Source organism: Melospiza melodia, chromosome 1 (assembly GCF_035770615.1).
Source record: "Melospiza melodia melodia isolate bMelMel2 chromosome 1, bMelMel2.pri, whole genome shotgun sequence".
NCBI classification, from domain to species: domain Eukaryota; kingdom Metazoa; phylum Chordata; class Aves; order Passeriformes; family Passerellidae; genus Melospiza; species Melospiza melodia.
The window spans coordinates 44,156,985-44,180,837 of NC_086194.1; the positions used below are offsets into that span (position 1 = coordinate 44,156,985).

Below are 23,853 nucleotides of genomic sequence, written 5' to 3' on the forward strand. Positions count from 1 at the left end.
TGCACTGTAACACAGTTGTCATGCTGCAGCTCCATGTAAGAAATTCAAAACATTAAATCAAATAATCACTGTTACACATTACACTAAAACTATGTACTTCTGCTGTTCTCTTCAAGTTTAGCCTAGATGTACTTCTATTTTATGATGGCAAATTCAAAGGCAGATTTTCTCCCAGAGTAACCCTCATCATTTATATGCAGCATATATTATGGACAAAACTGAAATCCTAATATTTTCCTCTAAAATCATGAAAAGAAGAAGACTGTTTGGATCAAATAGTAGCATACTATATAATTTATCCAAATTACTTTAATCACTGAGGTCCACATATAATCTTTTATAAATTAGTACAGAATATTTAATGTAATTTAAACACTGACAGGAAATCTATGCTTGCTTGCTCTTCTTTACATTATTTGAATGTTAATACTGGAAAATAATTCTAAAAACCTGAACAGTTTGTTGACTTTGCGGTATTTTTTTAATACTGCAAAGAGGAGACAACTGCATGTAATTTAATGAGGCAGAGTGTAAAAGACCAAAATGATAAAATCAGATTAAGATCTTTTTGTTAATGGGTTGCATTTGTTTGCTCCTTAGGGCAGGAAATACACCTGCCTTCATAATTGTATGTGTCCAATGAAGATATTCTAGGCCTAAATATACCTTTAAGGCAGTACAGCAGAATATGCATGTTTTCCAGAACTTGAAAATTAATTCACTGAATTATGCATTGGCTAATTAACTTGTGAATCTTAAAAAAGACATAAGAATAGAATAGAAATTTTTGTATTACACATGGTAATCATCAAAAGGAGAGAAGATTCATGTTTGATATTGCACAGCCCCACTTTCACTGAAACTCAAGAACAAATGTGACCTGGCTTTGGTTAGCCAGAAAGAGAACATTATAGGCAGTCTGATCATCTCTGAGTGAGAAACCCAGCAGAAAGAAACATGTTTTACAGAGCAGAGATGTCAGGAGCTGAAGCAAGTAATCATCATATGTTTCTGATGCAAAACTATTTGCACAGCAAAACTATCTTCAATTTCTGCAAGGCAGATCACTGGGACTTTTGGAGACCAATGGTTCAATGGTTTGGATGCATGTGTGTGTGTGGGCATGCACAACAAGTGTACACAGACATCACAGCTGGCTCACAGATGGGATTAGAAATATGCCCTGAGAAAGAGACACCCTATAACAAATGCACTGTTTGCTGTAACAACTAATTTTCTTCCTCCATTCCATGACATATTAGTTCCTCCAAGGAAGTTCTATCCAAAGAAAGTCCTTGGTTTTTCTAGGAAAGATTGCTGTCACAAACAGCAAAGTAGCCAAAACCAGTGGATTTTTTGGTCAGTCTAATTTTACTACCAACTGTAAACAGAAACATTTTCAGACTAGTTTTGTCAGATACATCTAACATTACTTTAAAATTAGTGAAAGGGTAAGTAACAGAGATCAGACAAACTGTAAGATGGAACAGTTGATTTATGAGTTACCCTCTCATCTAGTTTTTGTTAACAATTCCTTGACTAATATAAAGAGGAAGATCTCAAGCACTGCACAAACTCCCTGTATGCAGCAATTTTATAGCATACAAATCTCACCTGCTCTCTCTCGGTATCCAGCCCAAGTTTATAGCTGTCTTCACAGATAAATTGATGGTTTATAGAAATTCTTACTTCAAGGGCTCTGATTTTTTTTAGTCATTTATGAAATGACTATGAAAATGGAGTTATGGGAGCTCAGCATTTTGTTAAACAGCTGTTATGATTTCCATTTAATTGACCCAGTCTAACCAAAATTAACTCTTAGCCATTCATCTGGCCAGAGCATTATGGAAACCAAGTGCTTAAAATGACCTTTCCCTTGCTTAATTCCTTGGCTATTATAATACTCATTAATTTAACAATCTTTCTCTCCTGAGTACATGGTACAGTTTTCCCCACAGCTTCACAGTAGGAGATGTCACAGTTTCCAATGTACTTTCACACTATTGATGTAAATTACATTTCTCCATTCAGCAGAACTATATTCACATGGAGGAAATGTTTTGGTCCTCAGGAATCATTAGCAACAAGACATCCCAGGTCAAAACTTCTCATTTTAATCAACAGCAATGAACATAAAGGGTGTGAGTTTCCCCAAATATTTGACTATGTAAAGAAACAAACCAACAAATCTTCTGTCACAAAAAGTGCTGAGAAACAGCCGCATATTTGTTCTATTTTCGCCTTCAGCAAAGTGAGTGATCTTAAGAATGAAGCTATTGTCCCTTCCCTCTGAAATACTCTCAAGTCTCTGAGATATGCATCTTCTGGCTCTTTGCCGTAGCAAAATCTCAGCCTATGGCTCATAGGGACTGGGAGTTTGGGCATCTCTTTTCTTGCCTTACCTTTAGCAAGGCAGCAACAATCTCTGCCCACAGTTGACCAAAAAGGAAGGAGAAATTCAGTTATCTAATGCACAAAACAGCTAAGTCAAAAGGCATTGAAAGTATATTGCAATGTTCCACTGATTTAATTCTATAGTAATGTCATTTACTTTACAGAATATACCTGGAACTATTACAGAACACAAGTATGTTCTAGAACATTGTGATGGTCTCATGGGTTTAGAGATGGGTGGTAACTCAATTAGCATAATGATCTCTGGCAATGGTATCTCTTCTTTTCTCATTTTCTTCAAGGGAAGTAATACATATTTCCCAAACTGCATGTACTTGCTATTTACCTGAAATGTCTAAGACCCAGCTGTATTAGCAGTCCAACAGTTAATGTATACATACATACATAGTTAAGTAATTAATAAAACTACCACATTTATCTTTACATTTTACTTTTACCTTTCCAAGGTGAGCAGATGATGAAATGTACAGTAAACTTCTCCCTTTTCCTTTTCTTTACCTAGTAGACAGCTTTCAGCAAATGGTTCCATGCAAAACCATTAGTCTGAATGGTTGAAAACTTTTTCCTCCCATCAGTTGAAAAAAATGTATTAACAGAGAAGGCAGTGTTTCTGGATATACTGGAGCTTTCTTTATATGCTTCTAGATGAAAATGCTTTTTTTTTTAAACATCATACAAATAGGAAATTACAGCTTCAATCGCTGAAGTACAGCAAAGTTTTACACAACTATAAAGCAGGATATCATAAAGGTAAAAATTCTTTTTTAAAGGAAGTGTTTTCAGCCAGCTGATAAAGTTCTAATCTTCAGCTCACTATCTGAAAGTCATTGTTACAAATCAAATTAATTCAAATTAAAAATAAAGCATGGAAAGAGAAATGTGAAAGCTATATCATCTTTGAATACCATCAAGAATAAAACATACAGAATTTCTCTCTTTCACATTAAGTAAAACCAAGAACTGAGAGGCATAGAGGAGAAAAATCCCCCACAAACTATGTGAAAAGAGGAAGAGAAGAAAGTACATTACCCCAGCTTGATCATTGTGACCAGTTACGCTCTCACATTTTGTAAAATTAATCCAAAAGCCTCTGTCTCTTGCTGAACGCCTATAACACAGATGAAAATATAGAAAGAGAAAGTTATTTAAGAGTTAATAACACAAATATATAAAAATTAATGTATTGTTTTGTCACCTCATCTCACAGTGTTGAAAGAAGAATCAGACACTGACTTAAACAAACTCTTAACTACTGGGGGGTACATATATATTGCCAGCAACCCTGAATATAGGAGTGAAAAATTATCGAAATTAATCTTTATTTAAATTTGGAAATGTGGCCATGTATTCTCAATGTCTGATTGCAGTAATGCTGTTCTGCATTTCTCAACACATGATGGGATTTCCAATGATTCTTACAGAAGTGTCCATCAGGAACCTACTGCAGCTACAGTGACCCAAAGTGCAATGAACAGAGGAGAGTTTAACACTAGATGGCAATATGCTTTTGCAAAATATTTATCTGAGGTGCCTGTAGATAAAGGCAAATATTCTTCAAGCTATTGTACTATTTCTTGGTTCTCATATACGTTTAGACATACTGTTTTTCTTTTGTTTGCACTAAAATAAACTCTCATTTCATGCTATTGTATTTTTCTCATTGTTTGCTTTAAATTAAGTTTAGACAATACTCTGATCCAGACAGAAGCAATTCACAGTTTAATTGAAAATATGTTACAAATTATTCACTATTTTGTGTGCATGGAAAACATGTGAAGAATCACATGTGGAATGTTGACCAAATCTCTCCTGCTTGGCAAACTGCAAATCAAAAGGAAGTTTGTTTTGTGGGCCACCATCTTCCTTCTACTGATGTAAATCAGAGCATGAACCTAACCACGTACCTTTTAAACACTGGATTGCTTTGGGTAGCATTTTTTCCCATTACCTGAAGCATTAAACTTGCTTACCCACCTTTTGCTCTCACCTAACCTAATAGCTTCCACCAAAGCCAAAGTCTGTTATACCTTTGGAATAGCCTGGATTGTGCTACAGTTACCCACTGTACTTTGGGTTAAAAAATCAAAGCATTCTGTACTTTGTGTAGGGCTTTCCCCAATTCCTTGGAAAGCTCAACATGTTATAAATCAAACCAATAAATCTACACTTTGTAAAACTAAACCCACATTATAATTATCAGCTAGCTGCTAAATAATGAGTAACTTGGTTGTTTCCAAGAATTATCAGTATTTGAAGGTAACATTGATCTGTCTCAGCAGTGACAGCAGCTCAGAAAGGCCTTGTTCAATTTCCTGCATGATTTTAGGTGCATCTTCCTTTTACTGGCACTTCTTTTTCTAAAAAATTGGGTTCCTTGAAGCTACTACCACTCCCACACACAACCTATTTTCTCTTCCCTCTCCCAAAACAAAACAACAGGGTAATTGCCAGTACCATTTTGTCTGTTCTCCATCTTAGCTATTGCCCTCTGGACAGTTTGTCCCATATTTCTGCAAAAGGCAATTTTATGCCTTTTTTGCTCTTTATGGATGTGTCTGTGAAGACAAACATGAACACAAGATTATAGTAGGTAAGAAAATGGGACAGTATTCAAGGTACTTTGTTGAGGCCAATCAAGATACCTGATACATTGTAACTTCTAAATTAAAGGACAGTTTCAAATTTCCATAACCCTGATATACAATATCTATTTTAGTTTGACTTAAAGTGAGAGAAATTGGACATATGACCTAAAGGAAAAATACACAGTTTGTTTCTAACAGCCTGTGTATTTACAGTCAATGCAAATTTCCTTGGAAATGCCAAGGACAGCTTTGAAACACACCACCAGCCAGTCTAGTCAGTATCAATAAGCACATTGTAGTGACATAAAAGCACAGTCATCCATTTTAACAGTTCTGACAGTTTCATTCAGAAAACTTTTGTGGCAATATTTAAATTAATCACCAGCTTCTCAAGAAAACATCTGATAGAAAAATATTTGAAATGTGCCATGAAAGCATGCCTATGTCCTAGCATAAAATGCTTTACTGATTTAAATGCGGAAGAGCAAATATAACCAAAACCTTCAAGAATCCAAAGACCCTGAAAGATGATAACAGTACAGGCACAGAACAGAAAGGAGGTGGAGGAGGAATTAGATCTGAAGGAACAGCTAATTTATTAATTCTTCACTACTAATTCAGGATTTAATATCAAAAAGTAAATTACTCACAGGGGTCAATGATACTGATTACCAGAAAGATACAATATTTATGAGAAATTATTGGTATTTTTATAAAGGACTTCTTGGTATTTTATTCCAAGAGAAATAAAAAAAGTTATTGAGAGAACATTTACTCCCTCCCACATATTTGCATTTCAAATCTTGCAGCATTGTGCTAGTGCATGATCAGAAATCATTACAGCTGAGCAGAACAATTGCTTTAATCATAGCTATTGTAGCCTCTCTCAAAGTTAAATATAGTTATTAAAATTTAAAGAAAGCAGGAACCCAAACTCCTCAGGTATTCTAAGGTGCACAAGGACAATAGCTTGATGCTTGATTACACACAGGGAGGTTGTTTGGACTGATGTCAGCACCTGCATGAAACACTTGTGCTTTACGCCCAAGCTAGACAGCTGTGGCCGTGGCTGGCTGGAACAAAATGTTCTTTCAGCACAAGTAATATTTCATCTCTCATTGTCAAAACAACATGATCCTGCTGGTCCATACAATTCATTAGCAAGTCTAAATAACTAGATAGTGTCACTGATGTAAAGGCCTCCCATCTCCTAGCCATTTGCTACAACCCTTCCTTCCTGCAGTGGCAGTCTGGTTATGGAATACAGCCATCCATCACACTCAAGCACTTGAATTTGTTCACAGAATTTGGAGGAAAAAAGAATAATGGAACTTTGCACTGCACAAAATTCAGGTTTGTGACTCACTTATGGTCCAAGATCAAAACAAGATCCACCACTCTGTGGAATACTGCCAGCAAACCCTTGTTCTGGTATTACAGTAATAATCTGTTAAAACACAGCAACCAAACTGCATTTTAATTGGCAAGTCCACCATGTCAGTGTATTTTATGACCAAAAGTTGATGAATCATAGAGAACTGGAGAGAAAGTGCTCACATTTGAGAGGAGGGAGTTTTACAATCCAGCAAAACTCCAGATAAAGCTGATTGAGAACACTTCCGCTGAGAACATCATCAGTGGAAGACTAGCTGTGTAAACACAAAGGAAAATCTATCTGGATTAAGTTCATCAGCTTCTAAACAGTTACTCTATATTTGCATCAATGTAATGGAGAAGAAGCTGGCCACTGTGCAAAAGAAGTACCTTGTCTCAGATGACATCAAGAGTGCAGCTTTGAACCCAAAAAGAAGGCAATTGCCTAGAACACTGAACAGCCTGAGAACAGCCACAGCAGTAGTCCTTACAAGTCCCAACACTGACTGCTGTCTCCTCTTTTCTGCTGCAATTCAAGGAGGAACAGAGAATATGGGGTAATAAGGGATATATTCTGACAGCAGTAACAAGGACATCATCCATAGTTCTTAAGAGCCCCAGCTCCCACTGAAGATCACTTTATTTGCAGGGCTCCATTTTGTTCATATTCATGACAAGCCTTAACCCAACTCCTCAAAGCAACTGGTCATGCTTCTAACTCAGTCTGAAAATGTGCAGAAAAGAGTATTACTGAATGAGTATTCTTGCATGCCAACATTGAAATCATTAACAGAAAAGGTGTATCTGATTGGGGCAGAATTCATGTTGAGGCAGGGGTAGTGTGTGCCTGAGGCAAGGCATGGTGACACGACATGCCTTTGTTTTCCAAGCACAAAGGACCAAAGAAGTCTATGTTAAGCATTAGCCAAATAAAGGCAGCTGATTCCTATCTATTTACCTATTAAGCCAGCGGCTTGGAGTCGGATTTTTTTTGTTGTTGTTCTGACTGTTAGTTTATTGCAGCTGAAGAAATGATACCATCACTTTTCTTCATCATTTAATCAAAGCATGTAAACAGGAGACAAAGAGGTACACTGCAAACCAGAGCAAACCTTGAACTCTCTTGACACACTTCGCTTTGACCTGACTGGAGCTGAGAAAAGAAGATGAGGAAAAGTCATGGAAGCAGACATGGACACTAAAACTACAGAAGCCACAGAAACATGACTTCAACACCAGAGACTGGAATAACAACCCTGCTAAGGAGTTGTTTCAGGCAGGGTTAAGAAGGGGAGGCAGGGTGGGCAGGTTGAAATCTTCCTCCACCTGCCTCCTTCTCCCCACACTGATTCTACACTGGAGTCTTCCTCTACATTCTTATTACTGTATCTTCAACCAATTCTGACCCTTCTCCATTGTCAATGAAGAAGTAGCATCTCAAGCTGCAAGGCCAATCCTACCCTGTGTTTACATAGTAAGCAGATTTAACCCTACACTTAAAAAGTGGGGGGAGGGGGTGAGCATCACAGCATGGAAAGGATTCTTTATATTGTAATTTGGGGGTAGAGGGTCAAATTTTGTTCTTTGGATTAATAAGTTTTCAAATACAATACTAGCACTTAAACCATGAAACAATTTTAAAGCACTGGAGTATTGTTAATGAACATTTGCATTCCCTCAACAATGTCAAAGATCCAGCAGCTTCAGATATCACAGTACAGAACACAACACAAAGCTGTACTTTTACTTGCTTAGTAATATTATGTTTATCATGATCCCATAAATATTTCATCGGGTTTATTGGTAAGATAAAGGCATTTGATCTACACCTTATATATTGTCCTTTGTACTCCCAAGGAGGTGAGTGAGGTACAGTTATTACCTTTATCATTATCTTCTCCTCTTCCACCTTCAGCTGCTGCTTTAACACAGGCTGCAAGCATATTACAGAAGCAGTTACCTTGACTTTGGAACAGCTAGAGTTTACACACCTCTCACCATGGTACAGCACACTGTTTCATTCTCCCTCTGTGACCTTCAACAGGAACAGAATTAATCAACATGGTGTACTTAAAAACAACTCCAGCCCTTTACATGTCTCTTCTCATAGAATTAGAAGCATCAAGATCAGATCAAAGCAAGCATCAGCTTTAACACTAGTATCTTTTCCACATTTTGTTAATATTTTTACACGAATATTTACACTAATATTTTGTTATCCTCAAAGTAAGAGTAATTTTACCTTCCTAGTTACAAAAGTCTCACATAAAGTGTGAGACAATGGATACTTGAAGAGATGAAAGTTAAATCTTTCTGCTTCTGTTGTAGACCTGCAGTCCCTCCTAGACATGAATAGAGTATATGAAGAACCTGACCGGAGCCTTGCAAATCTGAGACCTTGCCTATTTTTTATGAGTTGGTCTATTTAAAAATCTTGTCTAGCAGAGCAGTGTATTTTAGGAGTAGTGTCTGATGCCACGTTCTCTAGAAACAGCAAAACACAGACTCTTCAGAGAAATTTTTCAGGTATGACATATACAGGGCATGAACAGCTTCAACCTGTAGACCCACATCTTCCCCCAGGTGCCTACAAATTAAAAAAAAGGGCATTTTGTTTCTCAATAAATGTAACTCCCCACCACATTTTTCTATTTATAAATATCTTTAAACTGTCAGAGATAAAAGCAGAAATGAAAGTGTGACATCTGGATGTTTCACAGAGGGATCTCTTTAGCTCTGACAGATGTGAAAGATACAACATTGTTTCCTCAGAAAGGAGAACAGATTCCCCTAGAGAAGTCTATATCTAATAATCACAAGAAAAGTTTTGTTTTGTGCCTTAAACTAGTTTGGGATTATACAACCTTTTTGGGTAGCAACATGATAATTTGTTTTCAGTAATTTCTTTTAAATTCTTACAGAGAGCTTTTGATGACTAAGAAATCACTCTCAATGTTAACATATTAACAGGACTTTCATTAACACATGAATGGACTGAACATAAAACAGGAACTTGCAAGATCAATCCCATCTCTCAGAACGGTGTCTCTGAGCCAGATTTTTTTCTTATTTAAAGTATACTGGGGAAATGACAGAAATAAATCTTGATATATGCACACTATAACAATAAGAGTATTTGCAGCAAGAGAAATTTGGAAATTTTAAATTTAACTAACTGTATGAAATTCAGGGGGGTAGCTCTAGAAAACAGTGTCACATGCTTTGCCACTAGAGACAGTCAATGTACTAAAGAGATTAAAAGTTCATTCATGTACCTTTATATTTTTTGCAATGAATTTAGGCTTATTCCTGTTCCTTTGCAACAGAGCCTTTTGTTGCTTATTCTTCCTACAAATCACAGCCAAATCTCAGAAAAATCCAGAGGTACTTTATAAAAGGACATTTGTTAGCACTGCTCCTTCTAGCAAAAAATGTTCAGAGAAGACTGGGAGCACTAGTAATGCAGATGGTTTAATAGCCCTTTTGCATACAGTAAGATACCCACAGCATTTTCATATTTGGGAAGACTGATTGACCCATACTAAATCCTAGTTAAATAACAGAAGGCAACCTCTAGCTCTTTACAGTCACTAAGCATGACTGACTCCACCCCTCTTAGCCATATATCTACTGTGTCACCGTGTCCAGCCAGGACCTTGGTGAGCAAAATAGCTGAAAGCTACCCTCAAGATGAGAGCAAGGCTGGTCTGTGGAATTTGGAGTCTGTGTTTCCTGTTCTGTCTTTTATGCATCTTTCTTCATCAAACAACAGCTAAAAGAAAACTGAAGTTTGTGTCCCTAGTAAGTATGGGCAAATGAAATTTCTTCAAAACCTGTCACTCACTACTCTTCTTGTACTCTAGAGTAGAGAGGAGGGGAAAATTTTTCAAATATTTAAATGTTTCCTCCATATTCAAAATTCATTATTGCATTGTCCAAAAAAAGTTCAATTTCAAATAAGATTTTATAATTTTGTCTCGTTTGTGCATTCCTAAATTAACTTATAGATAGATATAGGATGCTTATTTTCTAGTACTAAAATAAAAATAACACAGGATTCTGTTTTAAAATGTTAAAGAGGATTTCATTACTAAATACCAACTGTGCAAAAACCTTCTTTGCCATGGAAGAGTCTCCACTTTTCCAGTGGTTTCAATGGACTAGCATAGATAGTAAATTTCAGTATGTGAAACTCAAGGGTTCAATGACATTCAGCAAGCAACACAGAAACCAGTGTTTTGAAGCTAACTCTATTTGCAATGGTTATGATTTACCATTTGTTTGCAGGAAGCCTGAATCTTATTCTGAACATCACACACATACAAATCATTAATATTATATTTTTTCTTGCAGTTTTCAATTTAATTTCTCCCTGCTTGGATTAAGAATTTTTTTTCAAATATTAAAATTTTAGAATCATATGGGAAATATCTGCAGGAATTATTCTGCAAAACATGCGAAGCAGAGAATTCATCGTATGAATGAAAAAATCCAATGTAACTTATAAATACATCTTTTATCTGAAGTGAAATTTCAAAACAGGTTCAGTGTTTTCAGAGCAACAGTTTAGCATGCATTTACATATTAGATAACACTTCTATCACCTCTTGTGATGAAAAAACCAACATAGGACTTTTTAAGGCTAATTTCTGCCAAGTAACAGAACTTCACAGGAGTCAGCCATAGAACTGTTACTTTGAGTAATAGCCTTGGTTTTTCCCTTTTGAATCCAAATTTAGTGATACCAAAATACTAATGTTTAAATATCTGCAAAATTGCTTACATGCTTCTAGGTTTTTTCTGTTTATTTAATATTATGGTCTATACCTTCTAAAATACATGAAACTTCTTTAAAATATAATAGGGTATCCTGTAGCTTTTATAACTTGCAAAAATTTATTTAAGCTAATTTATTCTCAAATGCCAAAAAAGAACCAGTTATGTTTGTCTAAATAAATTAAACAGGAAATGTAGCTATCTAAATTTAAGGCAAGAACCATTTATATACTTAACATCTGTCAGATACAGTACTCACTGTCATGGCATATTCCTTGTGACTACACTAATTAGTAATAATCACCACAAAAAATACCAGTAACAAAAAAGCAATTTCATCTATTTTATCAGGTATTTCGCCATGGGGATCATACCCCACAGGAGTTTTTCCCAACTGATAAGCATAAAGAAATTGCAAGACAACAGGGATATGGCCAACTTACCAAGGTGAGTTTATTTACCTGGGCAAAGAGCTGAAATATTGAAAGATGTTGTGTTGATATTTGGGGGTTGGAACTTTGCTTTCACTTGGAGAAAGCCCTTAATAAGTTACCACTTAAGGACAGCCAAGGAACTTATTAGGAAATCACAGCAACATCACTCACTAATTTTGAATGAAATTGAGTCAGCCTGTTCTGATCCAGTGCCAGCATATGTTGAGCTTTTTGGTTGCAGACTAGGATCTTCTGGGAGGAGCCAGGCATTGGTGACCACCTCAGTTCACCTGAGACCATACAGGAAAATTTAAACATCAGTAGCAGGAGATAGAAGTGCTTACAGACACAACCCTCCCTCAATCTCTGCTGAACCAGAGTGCTTCCTTAATTATAAACTGTTAAGATCAGTACAAGCAGAAACTTCTCTTATGCTATGCCCAAGAAACTTGATTTAAACCTCAACTATTTTAGTGAAGGCATTTGTGGAATCAGCTGTTTCCACAAATGTACCAGAAGCTGAACCAGAAGCAGCACAGATTCTGTAATCTGAACCAGAAGCAGCACAGATTCTGACAGATGTTGTGCCTGCCTTGACTGTAACTTCTAGTAGCTGCCACCTCTTACAAATGGAGCCACAGGTGAACTGTACTATCAGACTGTAAGGCAATATTTGGACACTGGGTGTTTTTTGCCCTCCCACTGGCAGGACCCACTGTGTCTGTGTGCTTGTGCTTCATTCCTTTTCCCCCAAGATTTGGATTGGAAAAGCTCCCAGTTATTTGCCCAGCACTCAGAACCAGGCAGTCTTCCTGAAGTAGTTGAGAAGTGCCAGAAGTCTTGTTGCCCCAGACAATGGCTACAGTGCATGTGGAGGCAGACTGTGAGGTGTGTCTCTCTGTTAGGAACACACACCTTATGTCCAATGGGTCTCTGTCCTAAAAGAACTTGCCAGGTCTCCACTAAAATCAGAATAGAACAAATTGCCAAAGGGGTTCTTCTTCCCCACTGTTCTTAAGAGGCAAAACTGCTCTCCAAAGCAAATCAGGCCTGTTTCTGCTCCTGTCAACTCCCTTGAAGAAACAGGAGTGACAGAGCAGCTTCCCAACTCAGCTGTGACTCAATCATTCCATATAAACGCTATGCAAGTTCAGCAATCCATGCCAGCTTGCTCCAAGGCATAGAAGACTTCAAGACCCAGGAGTCAGGACTTAACAACATCAGCATGCATATTAGGCAAGTTGGGGCAGAAGCCTAAACCACACATATAGCCTAGGAAACTGGATGCACAATTCCAGCAAGAGAAAGAGGTGATCACATGCACACACAGCAGGTCCTGAGTAACTCCTAGCTGACTTGGCTTTGAGCAGGAGGTTGGACTAGAGACTTCCTGAGGCCCCTTTCAGCCTGAATTATCCTTTGATCCCACAACTTAGAAAATTGCTTTAGGAAGCAATGAGTACTGTACTTGAGATCCCAATGTACAGTAATGATTAAATGAGCTAAGTGGAAAATATTTAAATTTAGGCCAGGAAACACCAGGTAGATGTAAAAAGATGGCAATATAGACTATTACAGGGACACTGTGTGTGATTGTCGCGGAGTCAACACCCCAGGGGTGTTTAAGGAAAGAGTGGATTGTACCTGATTCCATGGTCTAGTTGACCTGGTAGCATTAGCTAATAGGTTGGACTCAGCGATCTCAGATGTAATTTTCAACCAAACTGATTTTGTGATTTGGTGATTCATGTGTCACGTGTTCACAAAATTATGTAGGTAGGTTGAAAGATGTTCAGCTAAGAGCTACTAAAATGTTGGGACTGAAAAAATTTTGCTTTAAGGATAGAGAATTGTCATCAGTTTAATTTAACACAGAGATAAAGTGACTTGATTCCATTTTATGGGTTATTGTTTAACTGTGAATAAGATCTGTGATGCTGAATGTTATTCAAAAGTGTAACAAGATTCAGTGACTGAAAGTTGGGAACATAATCAGGCAAGAATCAAAAATGAAATGCTTCAGACTGTTGATAAAAATTAACTACTGCAGAAAAAGGCCCAAAGGCTTGGAGGACTTTTACTTCAAAACTTCTGTTCTGAAAAACTAGATCTTGCCCAGGCTAAAATTCTAGCCCCCATAAGGAATCTCTGGTGATACTCTATGGGATTCATATCCTGGATGTGTCTCCATGGACAGGTGGCTGCTCTGTCTGCACTCCCAGTTAATCAGCTCTGAGACAGCAATAGAGTAGAAAGTAGACAGATGGTGTTGGAACATCTCTATGCCTGCTTTAAGTCTCACTAGCTCAGATAAACATACACATAGCTTTTCCACAGAGCAAAATACAAAACTGCAATTGCATCCACCAGGAGTCATAGCTAGTGTTATCCAACACCATACATGTAGCAACTTCACTACTTTTTTCTCACATCTTCCTTCCTAATTCAATTTGAAAAAAAGTCTTTATTAAAACAATATGAAATATTATTGCATTATTTTTTGGTTGTAGGAATGGATGCATAGCACATTTCTTTAGCCTCTCATGCTCTTGTGTTACCTCTACAGCTTGGCATACAACAACAGTATGAGCTTGGCCAGTACATGCGGAGGAGATACTCTCATTTCCTGAGCGTTGTATACAAGCAGTGTGAGGCAAGTACTGGATCTGGGCAGGAAGATGTTTTTCATGGTTGGTAATGGGACTTCCTGGATGCATAAGAGTCTAAACCTGGTGCAGTTGGAGAAAATTTAATACCAATTGAAGTCAATGTCATTCCAAAATATCCCTGAAACTGTAGTTCAGCTTTTATCCTGATGGCTAACTGAAAACCACATGAAAGGCTCTTTAGACAGCACATCAGGTTCAGCTCCCTCACTGCTATATGGCAGAGCATCTATGTCAAATACCTCCAATGCTACACTTCCATATGGAATGCAGATACAACTCAGTTTTCAATTAGGTTCCACTTTTCAGTGCACATACGATGTCCCAAAGCCTAGAGGGTCAAATAGAGTCAATCTCATGCTGTCTACCAGGATTTCTAGGATGTTACCCTGCTGCAGCTCAGTTGTACAGTGAAATTTTATTCCAGCTGCAGTCTTTCTCCTTCCTCCTTCTTTCTCATAGTCCTTCTTCATGCCACTCCATTTTAATGACAACTTGCCCAGTATCTCTTTTTTTCCTACCAAGAAGACAATAAAGTAATCTAATGAAAGAAATTACCATCCAAAATGTTTCTTTTTCTTTTTTGTTTTCCTCCTTCAGATATATGTTCAAAGCACTGACTGTGATCACACACTTATGAGTGCTCAGGCAAGTCTTGCTGGACTCTACCCACCAACACAGGATCAGATTTGGAATCCCAAAATCCTTTGGCAGCCAATTCCAGTTCACACAATGCCACTGTCACAGGATAATGTGAGTATAAACTAGGGGCATCTGCTTTCCCTTGAGCATTAGTAAAGTACATAGGACATGAAACGAAGGTGCAGCAAAAAGGCAATGAAAAGAACATTGTTACAAGCATTTTGCAGAAAGGCTTAATAAGCTTAGTAGAAGTGTTGGCAAGTATTTCCACAGGAATGGACTTGCATATCAGAGACATGATCTTAACAAAAGAGAAAGAAAAATGGGAGTACTGGCATGGAGAAAAAGAGTTCATTTATAAAGCGAGTAAATCACTGTAAAAGTAGATTAATTCTAAATTTAATGCAAACATGACTTTCTTTATGTGACAAGAGAAAACATACTTAGTCTCACTGGTGCTTCAGTATTACTTAGTCCACAGCCAATGGAAAAGACAAAAGAATCATTCTGGGACTTACATTATGGTGAGAATTGAGTTACAGAATTGTTTTTCATGCACTTTGCAGGTCAATGCATGTACTCCAACAACTGGTGAGAAAAGTAAAAGGGGAAAGGAAGGAGGACTCAGAGCTTTAAGCACAAGTTCATGGGGCAATATATTTATTCATCTCCCTTCCTCAGCTCCTCACTTAGGAGTTGTAAGGAATCCTGTGGATAGCAGCTCTGTAGCTTGCATGTACTTGTCCTAGAGGGCAAAGCTGTGCAGCTGGCTGGAGCTGGAACCTCCTGTGTGTGGAAAATCTATGATAAAAAGTTAAGAAGATCAGGAGTGCGCAGCATGAGTCCCAGTTTGTGAGAGCAGGTTTGCACTTGTGATGCAAGATAAATTGTGTGGGCTTTACAAGTCTAATTAACACAGTCTGTGATGATAAGGGACTCACGTCAGAGAGGCCATGGAGCAATGGTTCTCACCTCAGGGTGATGAGAGCGTGGAGATGGAAGGTAGGGAGACATGTCTTCCTCATCACACACACAGCCAGGCACAGCACAGGAGCTGCTTGGCACTGTCACAGGTGGGGATATCCCAGCAGAGAGACAAGATTACCTGCCAGTATCAACACAAAAGGCAAACTCAGCAAGCAGGTGCTGCACCTCATTCACATCTAGGGGAGCAAGTAAGTTTATTCAAACAAATAATAAAATCATGAGCACACGTACAATTTTTGTACTTTTTTAAAATATTTGTGTTTTAACTTTATTCATCCTTACTACATATACAGGCTAAACCTGAGACTACATGTATCCTACAACACAAAACAAGTGCCCATCATTTATTGGTGAAATGATGCCTGCTCATGAACCTATGGCTATAATTCACAAATACCTTCCTATCTTGTGGAATGCATAGATTGTATTTCTAAAAAGATTGAGGAACTGCTGTGAAGCATTCCAAGCTAATTATCCCTTCAAATCTCTCAAGTTCTTTTCAAAGTTCTTTTAATATTGGGACTATATAGATGGAGCTACATTACTGGAAAGACAAAAAAGCACATTAGGGAAAAGCACTAATAATATCAGTGTCAAATTTGAATTTTTGTTTAAAATTTAACACAGAAAATGAAAATAAACTCAATTTAGCTAACATATATAAATACATATAAATGAAATAACAAGTTTTTAAGTTATTCCAGCCATATGTAACCTTCATATAGCTTAGATTAATGAAAGACAAACCCAAGTTACAGAAAGTTCACAAGTTTCTACAATTTAGCTGAACTAAATGAAGCTCTGTTAAATAGACTCAATACAGCTGAGTATGCACAAAGAATCCTATTGCAGTCCCTCTGCTGCTTTGTAATTTGTTGTGAAAATGTGATGGTGTGTTTAAAGAAAGACTGAACACAATGAATGAAATCATCCCTGGAGAAGCTAAGAACAAAGGAGTTCATGAGGGCTTGTCTTATTATTCTGTCAAAGGACAAATTTCATCTTGTGTAAATGAATCCTTTAACTTTGAACTACTGCAGCTATTACTCCTCTGAACATTTAAAGATTATTTTGTGTGTAGTCATCAGTATGACTCCTAGAGTCCTGAAGATGAATATCCTTGAAACTACATTCCCAAATTATTTTTCAGCTTGTCCTAACTAGTGCAGCAAATCAAAACAGCAAACCTGCAAGGATATATTGAATTGCAGAACAAGATGCACCTTGCTTAACTAGGATTTTGCAATTTTCTTTCCAGTTGCTATATCTACCTTTCTCACACTGCCCAAAGTACAAGGAGCTTCTGAGAGAAACCTTTGCAACAAGGGATTTCCAAAGGCAATTCAAGCACTACAAGGTAAAGTATTCTGAGTTCTGGAAATCCAGTTAAAGTGTACCACTTCTTCAACATTATCTAATACACAGGTTTTAAAACAGCAGTTAATATGCTCCCTTCAGATCTCTAATCTTCAGAGTGGGTGTAGAAAACATTCCCAAAAAACAATTACAACATCCAGCTGGACTGGGTTATTCCCAACAATTGAAAATGGCAGGTCACAGAAAAGATAAATTATTGACCTACTTGCAAAAACTTCATTTCTCGGGGACTAGACAAAACAAAAACTCAGATAAAATCAGTGTCAATGCCTCTCAAATTATTCCAATACCTCTCTCTGTTTACTCCCATGTAAAGCAACTCCTCTGACATCTCTGCCTATATAAATCTGTGGGTTCAGATTCATTTTCTTAGCTCAATTTCTCAGAATTTCTATAACAGTCTCAGTGTTTTTCTCAAGTACTTATTCATGTTTTCCACCCAAATTTAGGTGTTCTCTTATGTTTTGTGCCTGTCTTCATATGGTATATCCTTTCCTTTCTTTCTCCATCATCAAAACCTTTGCATGACTATATAACCACATGTTTATTCTGCTGCAACCTTCTACTTCACATGTGTATTCAAAATGACACCATGAACCTCACCTGTTTTTCTATTATCTCTCACCACTGACCTCAATAATCCATTTATGGCTCTGCATCTGGGTATTATATGCAAGCAAATCACAATTCACATTTTATCAAATTTACATCATACCTCTCCTTCTCCTGAGTACCAATATCAGAATAATTCTGTTTATCACACTTCCTTTAAGCACTTCTTGGATTTCTACCAGACTTCTTCATATATCTGTGTTCCTTCTAAACATTTCCACCAAGCATAAACAATCACTATACTTCAAATCTGAACTAAAATCACCAACCTTGTCTAAATGAGTAGGCCAAATTCTCTTACATCTAGGCAATGGTTCATTGTTAAAGTGCAAAGACTGTCTTCTTTCTAAAAATTTCTATGTACTACTATGACAGTGTGTAGAAATCATGTAAAAATGCCTTCAGTACTACAAGTTTGGATTTTTTTGCATTCCAGCAATTTCTGAAGTTTTTAGCCACTCATACAGGATATCCAGTAAAGAAGTTGACGAGTGAAAGGATTTGGAAGCTCTCTGACACTTTACAATATGAGGTAAATAGAATCCTAGAATCATTTAGGTTGGAAAAGACCCTTAAGATCTTTCAGTCCAATAGAAATTCCTATGCTTCCTTCAACCTGGTATTTGTATTTGGTTTATTTTTTTTATTGTAAGTCATAAAAAGATCATAGATCTGTGCTTCAAAATTTTTTTAAACATCAACTATTTGCAGCTTCTTTCCCAGAAACCCTCACTTAAGGTCAAACTTATGTGTGAGGCTGCTGTGGGTCATCCACTACTGCAAGGAACACAAACTAGTGGACTTTCATATTCAAGATCCAGCCAGTGACTGCATATGGACAATTAGGCAAAAGCTTACCTTTGGATAAAATTCTCTTGTAACTCCCCCAGGCCCCACTAGGAGATAAAAATATCCCACAGGGATAAAAATATGTTGCTGGCAAAGAAACATAAGCATCCTTCCACAAAGATTTTATGCAAATTGTAAAAGCAACAGAAGCCATTATTTGTACATGGCCAGTAGTGGACGGAGTATTTTCAGGAATTAAGCAGAGGTTGGAATGACACAAATTGCTATTTGTGCAAGTCTGGGAGCTTGCTCTAAGCAAAGGTATCACAAAAGAGTGTGGATTTTATAACAAAAGGGTTATTGTGGTGCCAGACTGGCATGGGTATCTGGGTTCCGCAATCTGGAAAGGTCATGGTTTGAAAACACCCTGACTGCCCTTAATCTAGCAAGAAATCCCTCTTCAAAGTCTAGACTTACTTCTGTTGACACAAAATTGCAGAGTCTTGTGTTAAAAAGTTATTTTTGAAGGCAGCTTTTGGTACACTTTCATGCATAGCTATTTATAAACAAATATTAATGATAAATTGGTCATCAGTACTGGGATATTAGTGAGGGAGTTTTAAGGTGGATTTCAGAAGCAACATGTAATATTTTACAGGGTGTGATACGAATGAGTTTACCTTCATTCCTGCAGTTTTTGCAAAAGTCCAACTTTGCTCAAAGCAGACTTGAATAGAATGTTAGCCAGGGCCTTAAGTTAAATGAAACGTTAACATGTTGGGACATCTCACTGTAATTTCAGTGAAGTCACCCTTGCATGCAGGACCATAACTTTCTATTTCAATAGTTAAATCATACCGAGAATCTGTGTCACCAGACTAATTTGGAAAACCCACAGCTCCCATCAAGAATCTAGCTAAATACTGGAATAAAAAAAAAAATAAAAAAAGTGCTTCTCATTCTAGTGTTATATTTGATGAGTCTTGGTCTTTGATACTACTGACTGAGAACTCTCAGGGTATCAATTAAAGGCAACTGCCATAAAAACCTCTCTCATTTTTCAAGCATATAAAGAGAGAGTGCTTACACAGTTTTTAAATACAATCCATGAAACTACAGTAGCACACATCTCTCTGTATTTGTTACTTTCAGCTAAGTGTTATCTGACTTTCAGGTAACTTGGAGACTGAGGTGTTTACTTGCCTACAGACTGTCTTTAATAGCATGCCACCATCCAATTCTTCCCTCAAGACATAAATCACACTTATTAAAAGAGCAATGGATAACATTGGGATCTGAGCTGGTTTAACCTAGCACATTCTATTGTTTTCTTGTTTAAACAAACCCTTAAAGTAGTTGACATTTTCCTTTGAGCTAGCTTGTTACAAGGACAGTCCTTTAGGTGAGATCAGTCCAAAGGTTACATTGCTCTAAAGGAAAATTACCAACCTTGTTTAAACAGCAATTCAGGGTACTGCAAACCAGGAGTTTTGTGGATGTCCTCCCTTCTCACAGTTGTGATCACTAATACACCTTGGACTGCATCCCCAAGGAAAGACTAATCCATTCCACTTTAACTTGAGCACTGTGACAGTATCCAATAGACCATAATACGTACAAATTTCATTTGTATCTCATCCTTATACACCTACCCCTTACTTTGGTACATCCATACTACAGCTATACATTGATCTCTGTATTCCTCTTACATCTGAGAGCTACCAGCCCTTAAAATCCTGGTGTTTATATAGGATTTGTTTCAGTAAAAATACAACCCAGCACATGACTGAAAAAGTCATATAGTGATTTTTTCACCTGACAACATAAAAACGCCAGTTGCTTTTTGCATAATTTTAGTATTATTAATAAATATTCCTCTTCTTGTGGAAAACTGCCTTTCAAATTTCTTTCAAGCACCATGATGTTATAAATAGGAATGCTACAGCTGTCTAAATGCAAAATACAGTCATCATTTTATTACAATGAGAAAATGTTACTGGAGCGAAACATTCAAAATTTGTTCTGAGAAGTATTTTGTGCCAGAATAAATAACAGTTAGCAGTAGGAATCAGTAAGAAAATCACTATGTTTTCTTTCTTCACTGTAGGATATCAACAATTACACTTTACCTGTTTGGGCTACACATGGTGTCAGGACCAAGCTGATAAAGCTGTCAGAATTGTTATTGCAGGCGGAATTTGGGTTCCACAAACAAATACAAAAATCCCGTTTGCAGGGAGGTAAGCTGAATTCTTACAACATTTAAAACCAAAAGTAGGATGGGAAAGAAGAAAGGGTATATGACAAACATTGATGCTGGTTCTATGGTAGAATGGTGAAAGATACCATTATGGGGATTTTGGTGGGCAGCACTGAAATATTTTGCTTAATGGGGAGGGAGATGGTGACCATATGAATCATGAATATCCTAATCTAATATTGTAATTGAGGTATCATTTAGATTACACTGTATAAGAAATTCAATATAACATAAAGATTCTTGTTGAATTGAATCAAGCCTAAACTTAGCATATGCCATGTGTAACTTACTTAAAAAAAAATATTATTTGTAAGAATGTTGACTCTGTTACCTAACATCTTCATATTCCACTACTGAGAGTCCTAAAATGAGATTACTAACTGCTTTTAAACTTTACTCTGCTCAGAAAACAGTGACTAAAATTTGAAAGTATTTTATACCTTTTTTATCACCCATTCTCCTCCATTCATCCACTGTCATATTTTGAGCCTCCTTTTTGTTTTATATGGGCAGTGTGCAGGCAGGATCTGTGAGCTAGGAAGACAAATGAACACATAACTTGAATTAATTTGTTGCATTTTTCAAAACTCCAACTTGCAAAACTTGGCACAAAGTTCAAACCTCTGTCCTTGCTTTACTAACAATTGCTATTAAAAATGTGCCAGAAGCTAAAGACTAATTCTGTCTAATTTCCTAGTTGGTACAGTTCTACTTTAAGGATTTTAACTTGTCAACCTGCCAACCTTATATTAACATACTAGAGCAGCCATTGATTTAAATCAAGTAGTTTGTCTTACAATTTTTCAGCAGTTAACATTAACAAAATGCAGAAAATCAGACAATTTATAAAGCCCCAGAGTCAAGAGGATATGCTCTTTCTTTTTTCTCTGGAAAGCAGGAAATCATTCAAGCTACACAGACAACAGGGTAGCATTCATTACTGTGCTTTCCTTTCACTGTTCTGCTGGCACAAAGTAACTGTGAATGCACTGCTTGAAGCTGTTGAGGCTATTAGGGATCCCCAAAACATTTTACACAGAAGTAAAACAGGCCCACTGTTCATTTGAAAAATACTGCCACTATTAATCAAGGCACTCTGCACAAATTACCAGTTGAGTCAATGGAATGAATCTGGTGCACTTAGTGACGGATTGCTGAAATGGCAGCAGTCGATACAGATGTTAACACAAGCATCTCTTTCATTGTCACTGCTTCCCCATTTTCTTTCAGGTATTCTTTTAAAAACTATTCTAAAGCATATCTTAGATGCTAAAAAGCCTTCATACCATCAAAAAATGGTTATGTATTCCACGGTGAGTGCTTTCTGTTTCTCTTGTGTTTCCTTTCTGCAGTTATTAAATGCACTGAAAGCCGTGAAATTTTATTTCCTTCATGAAATACAGCTACAAGCATTTTTTTTTATTTGGTTAACCTTAAATGTCCTCAGATTTAAAAAAAATTTTAATGAACAGATGCTACTTTGAAACCTGAAGCATTCCACTTTCTACTGAATGTCATGGTTTTTTTCATTGTAATAATGTTTTGATTGAGTAGGGAACTGGAAAAATCATGCCTCATGTTTTATTAAACCTGGATCACAAAGTTAATTTTAAACAAAGTCTCCTTCTTCCTGCATCTTTTTCAAGTGCATATGGGGAAGAAAAGAAAAAAATTAAGTTACAGTTATTTTATCAGACCTTATGAAGGCAGTTACTCAATTGTGATCTTTTATTTTTGTTTAGAATGTACAAATGCTGTCATTGAAGGAGGAAAATTTTGGATTGCTCTCACTAAAAAGCTCCTGTTTCTAAACTGCATTTATATAATAACCTATTGGGTACATATCAGCTAAAGAGCTTACTGATCTGATCTCAAATGCTGTATACTTAACAGGCAAAACCACTAGTTCTTTTTAAAAGAAGTTTTAACAGCTCCTATTAATTATGTAAGAGCTGCAAGTGACTAAGACTTCTTAAATATTTACATATATGTATACTTGATACATGCAGGACTTCAGTTTATATAGCCATAGAGGGACAATATTTGCTCAACAGAGCAGAGGGCAAGTACTAATGAGGCCCTAATGAGGTTAATGTTGAGTGGACAGATAATGTGTGGGAAGTGTTGTTAAATAATAGGTTCGTGCAATCATTTTCAACAGACCTTTAATTAAAGATTTCCTCTGGTCACAGCATGCAGCCACCATTGCTGCCTTACAGATGGCACTCAATGTCTTCAATGGGAAATTGCCTCCTCACAGTGCCTGCCATTTTTTTGAACTTTACCAGGAAAAAAATGGGCAAGTATCTGCAAGCTATGCTGCTTATATGTACTTTTCTAAAAAAGAATTTTCTGATACCCAAGACTAATTAAACCGGATACCTGAGGTTCCCTATTCAGGGAAATATTACACATTGATTTTAATTATTGTAATTGCATTCATTTTAGTAGTCAGTAGCAGAATAGCCTGCAAACCATATCTATATATATCTATATCTATATATGTATATCTTACACCTATGAAAAGTTTTACTCCATCCTTTTTAACTATTTAACTCCTTAGCAAAGACAGCAAACTACATGCAAATTGGTGTTGACCCCCTGTTGCTTAATAAATTCTCTTCACAGTATTAATTATATTAGTAAACCATAAACATATTAGGAACCAGACAAATAAGCTGGCTAAAAGTTTACCCCCAGGTACAATAACTGCAGCATGGAAAGGCTGTGTAGTTTTGCATAGCTCACCTTATTTTGACCCCTCTGTGTTTTGAAACAGGCAATACACCATAGAAATGTACTACAGGAACAATTCTTTGAGGGAGCCTCACCCCCTCACTCTCCCTGGCTGCAAATTTCGCTGTCCCCTGGAGAGATTCACTCATCTGGTCTCTCCCATCCTTGTACCCTATTGGACAAGAGAATGTAGAATGTAG

The 23,853-nt window shown here is 36.9% G+C and overlaps 1 protein-coding gene across 1 annotated transcript; it reads left to right on the forward strand.

Moving 5' to 3' along the window:
- Positions 1-10,064: 10,064 nt before the first annotated feature.
- Positions 10,065-23,853, forward strand: LOC134422177 (prostatic acid phosphatase-like). The gene is made up of 10 exons (XM_063164485.1): positions 10,065-10,175; positions 11,502-11,597; positions 14,151-14,237; positions 14,851-15,003; positions 17,138-17,236; positions 18,305-18,400; positions 20,765-20,897; positions 22,148-22,230; positions 23,110-23,216; positions 23,697-23,853. The coding sequence occupies exons 1-10, from the start codon at positions 10,065-10,067 to the stop codon at positions 23,851-23,853; spliced, it is 1,122 nt and encodes a 373-aa protein (XP_063020555.1).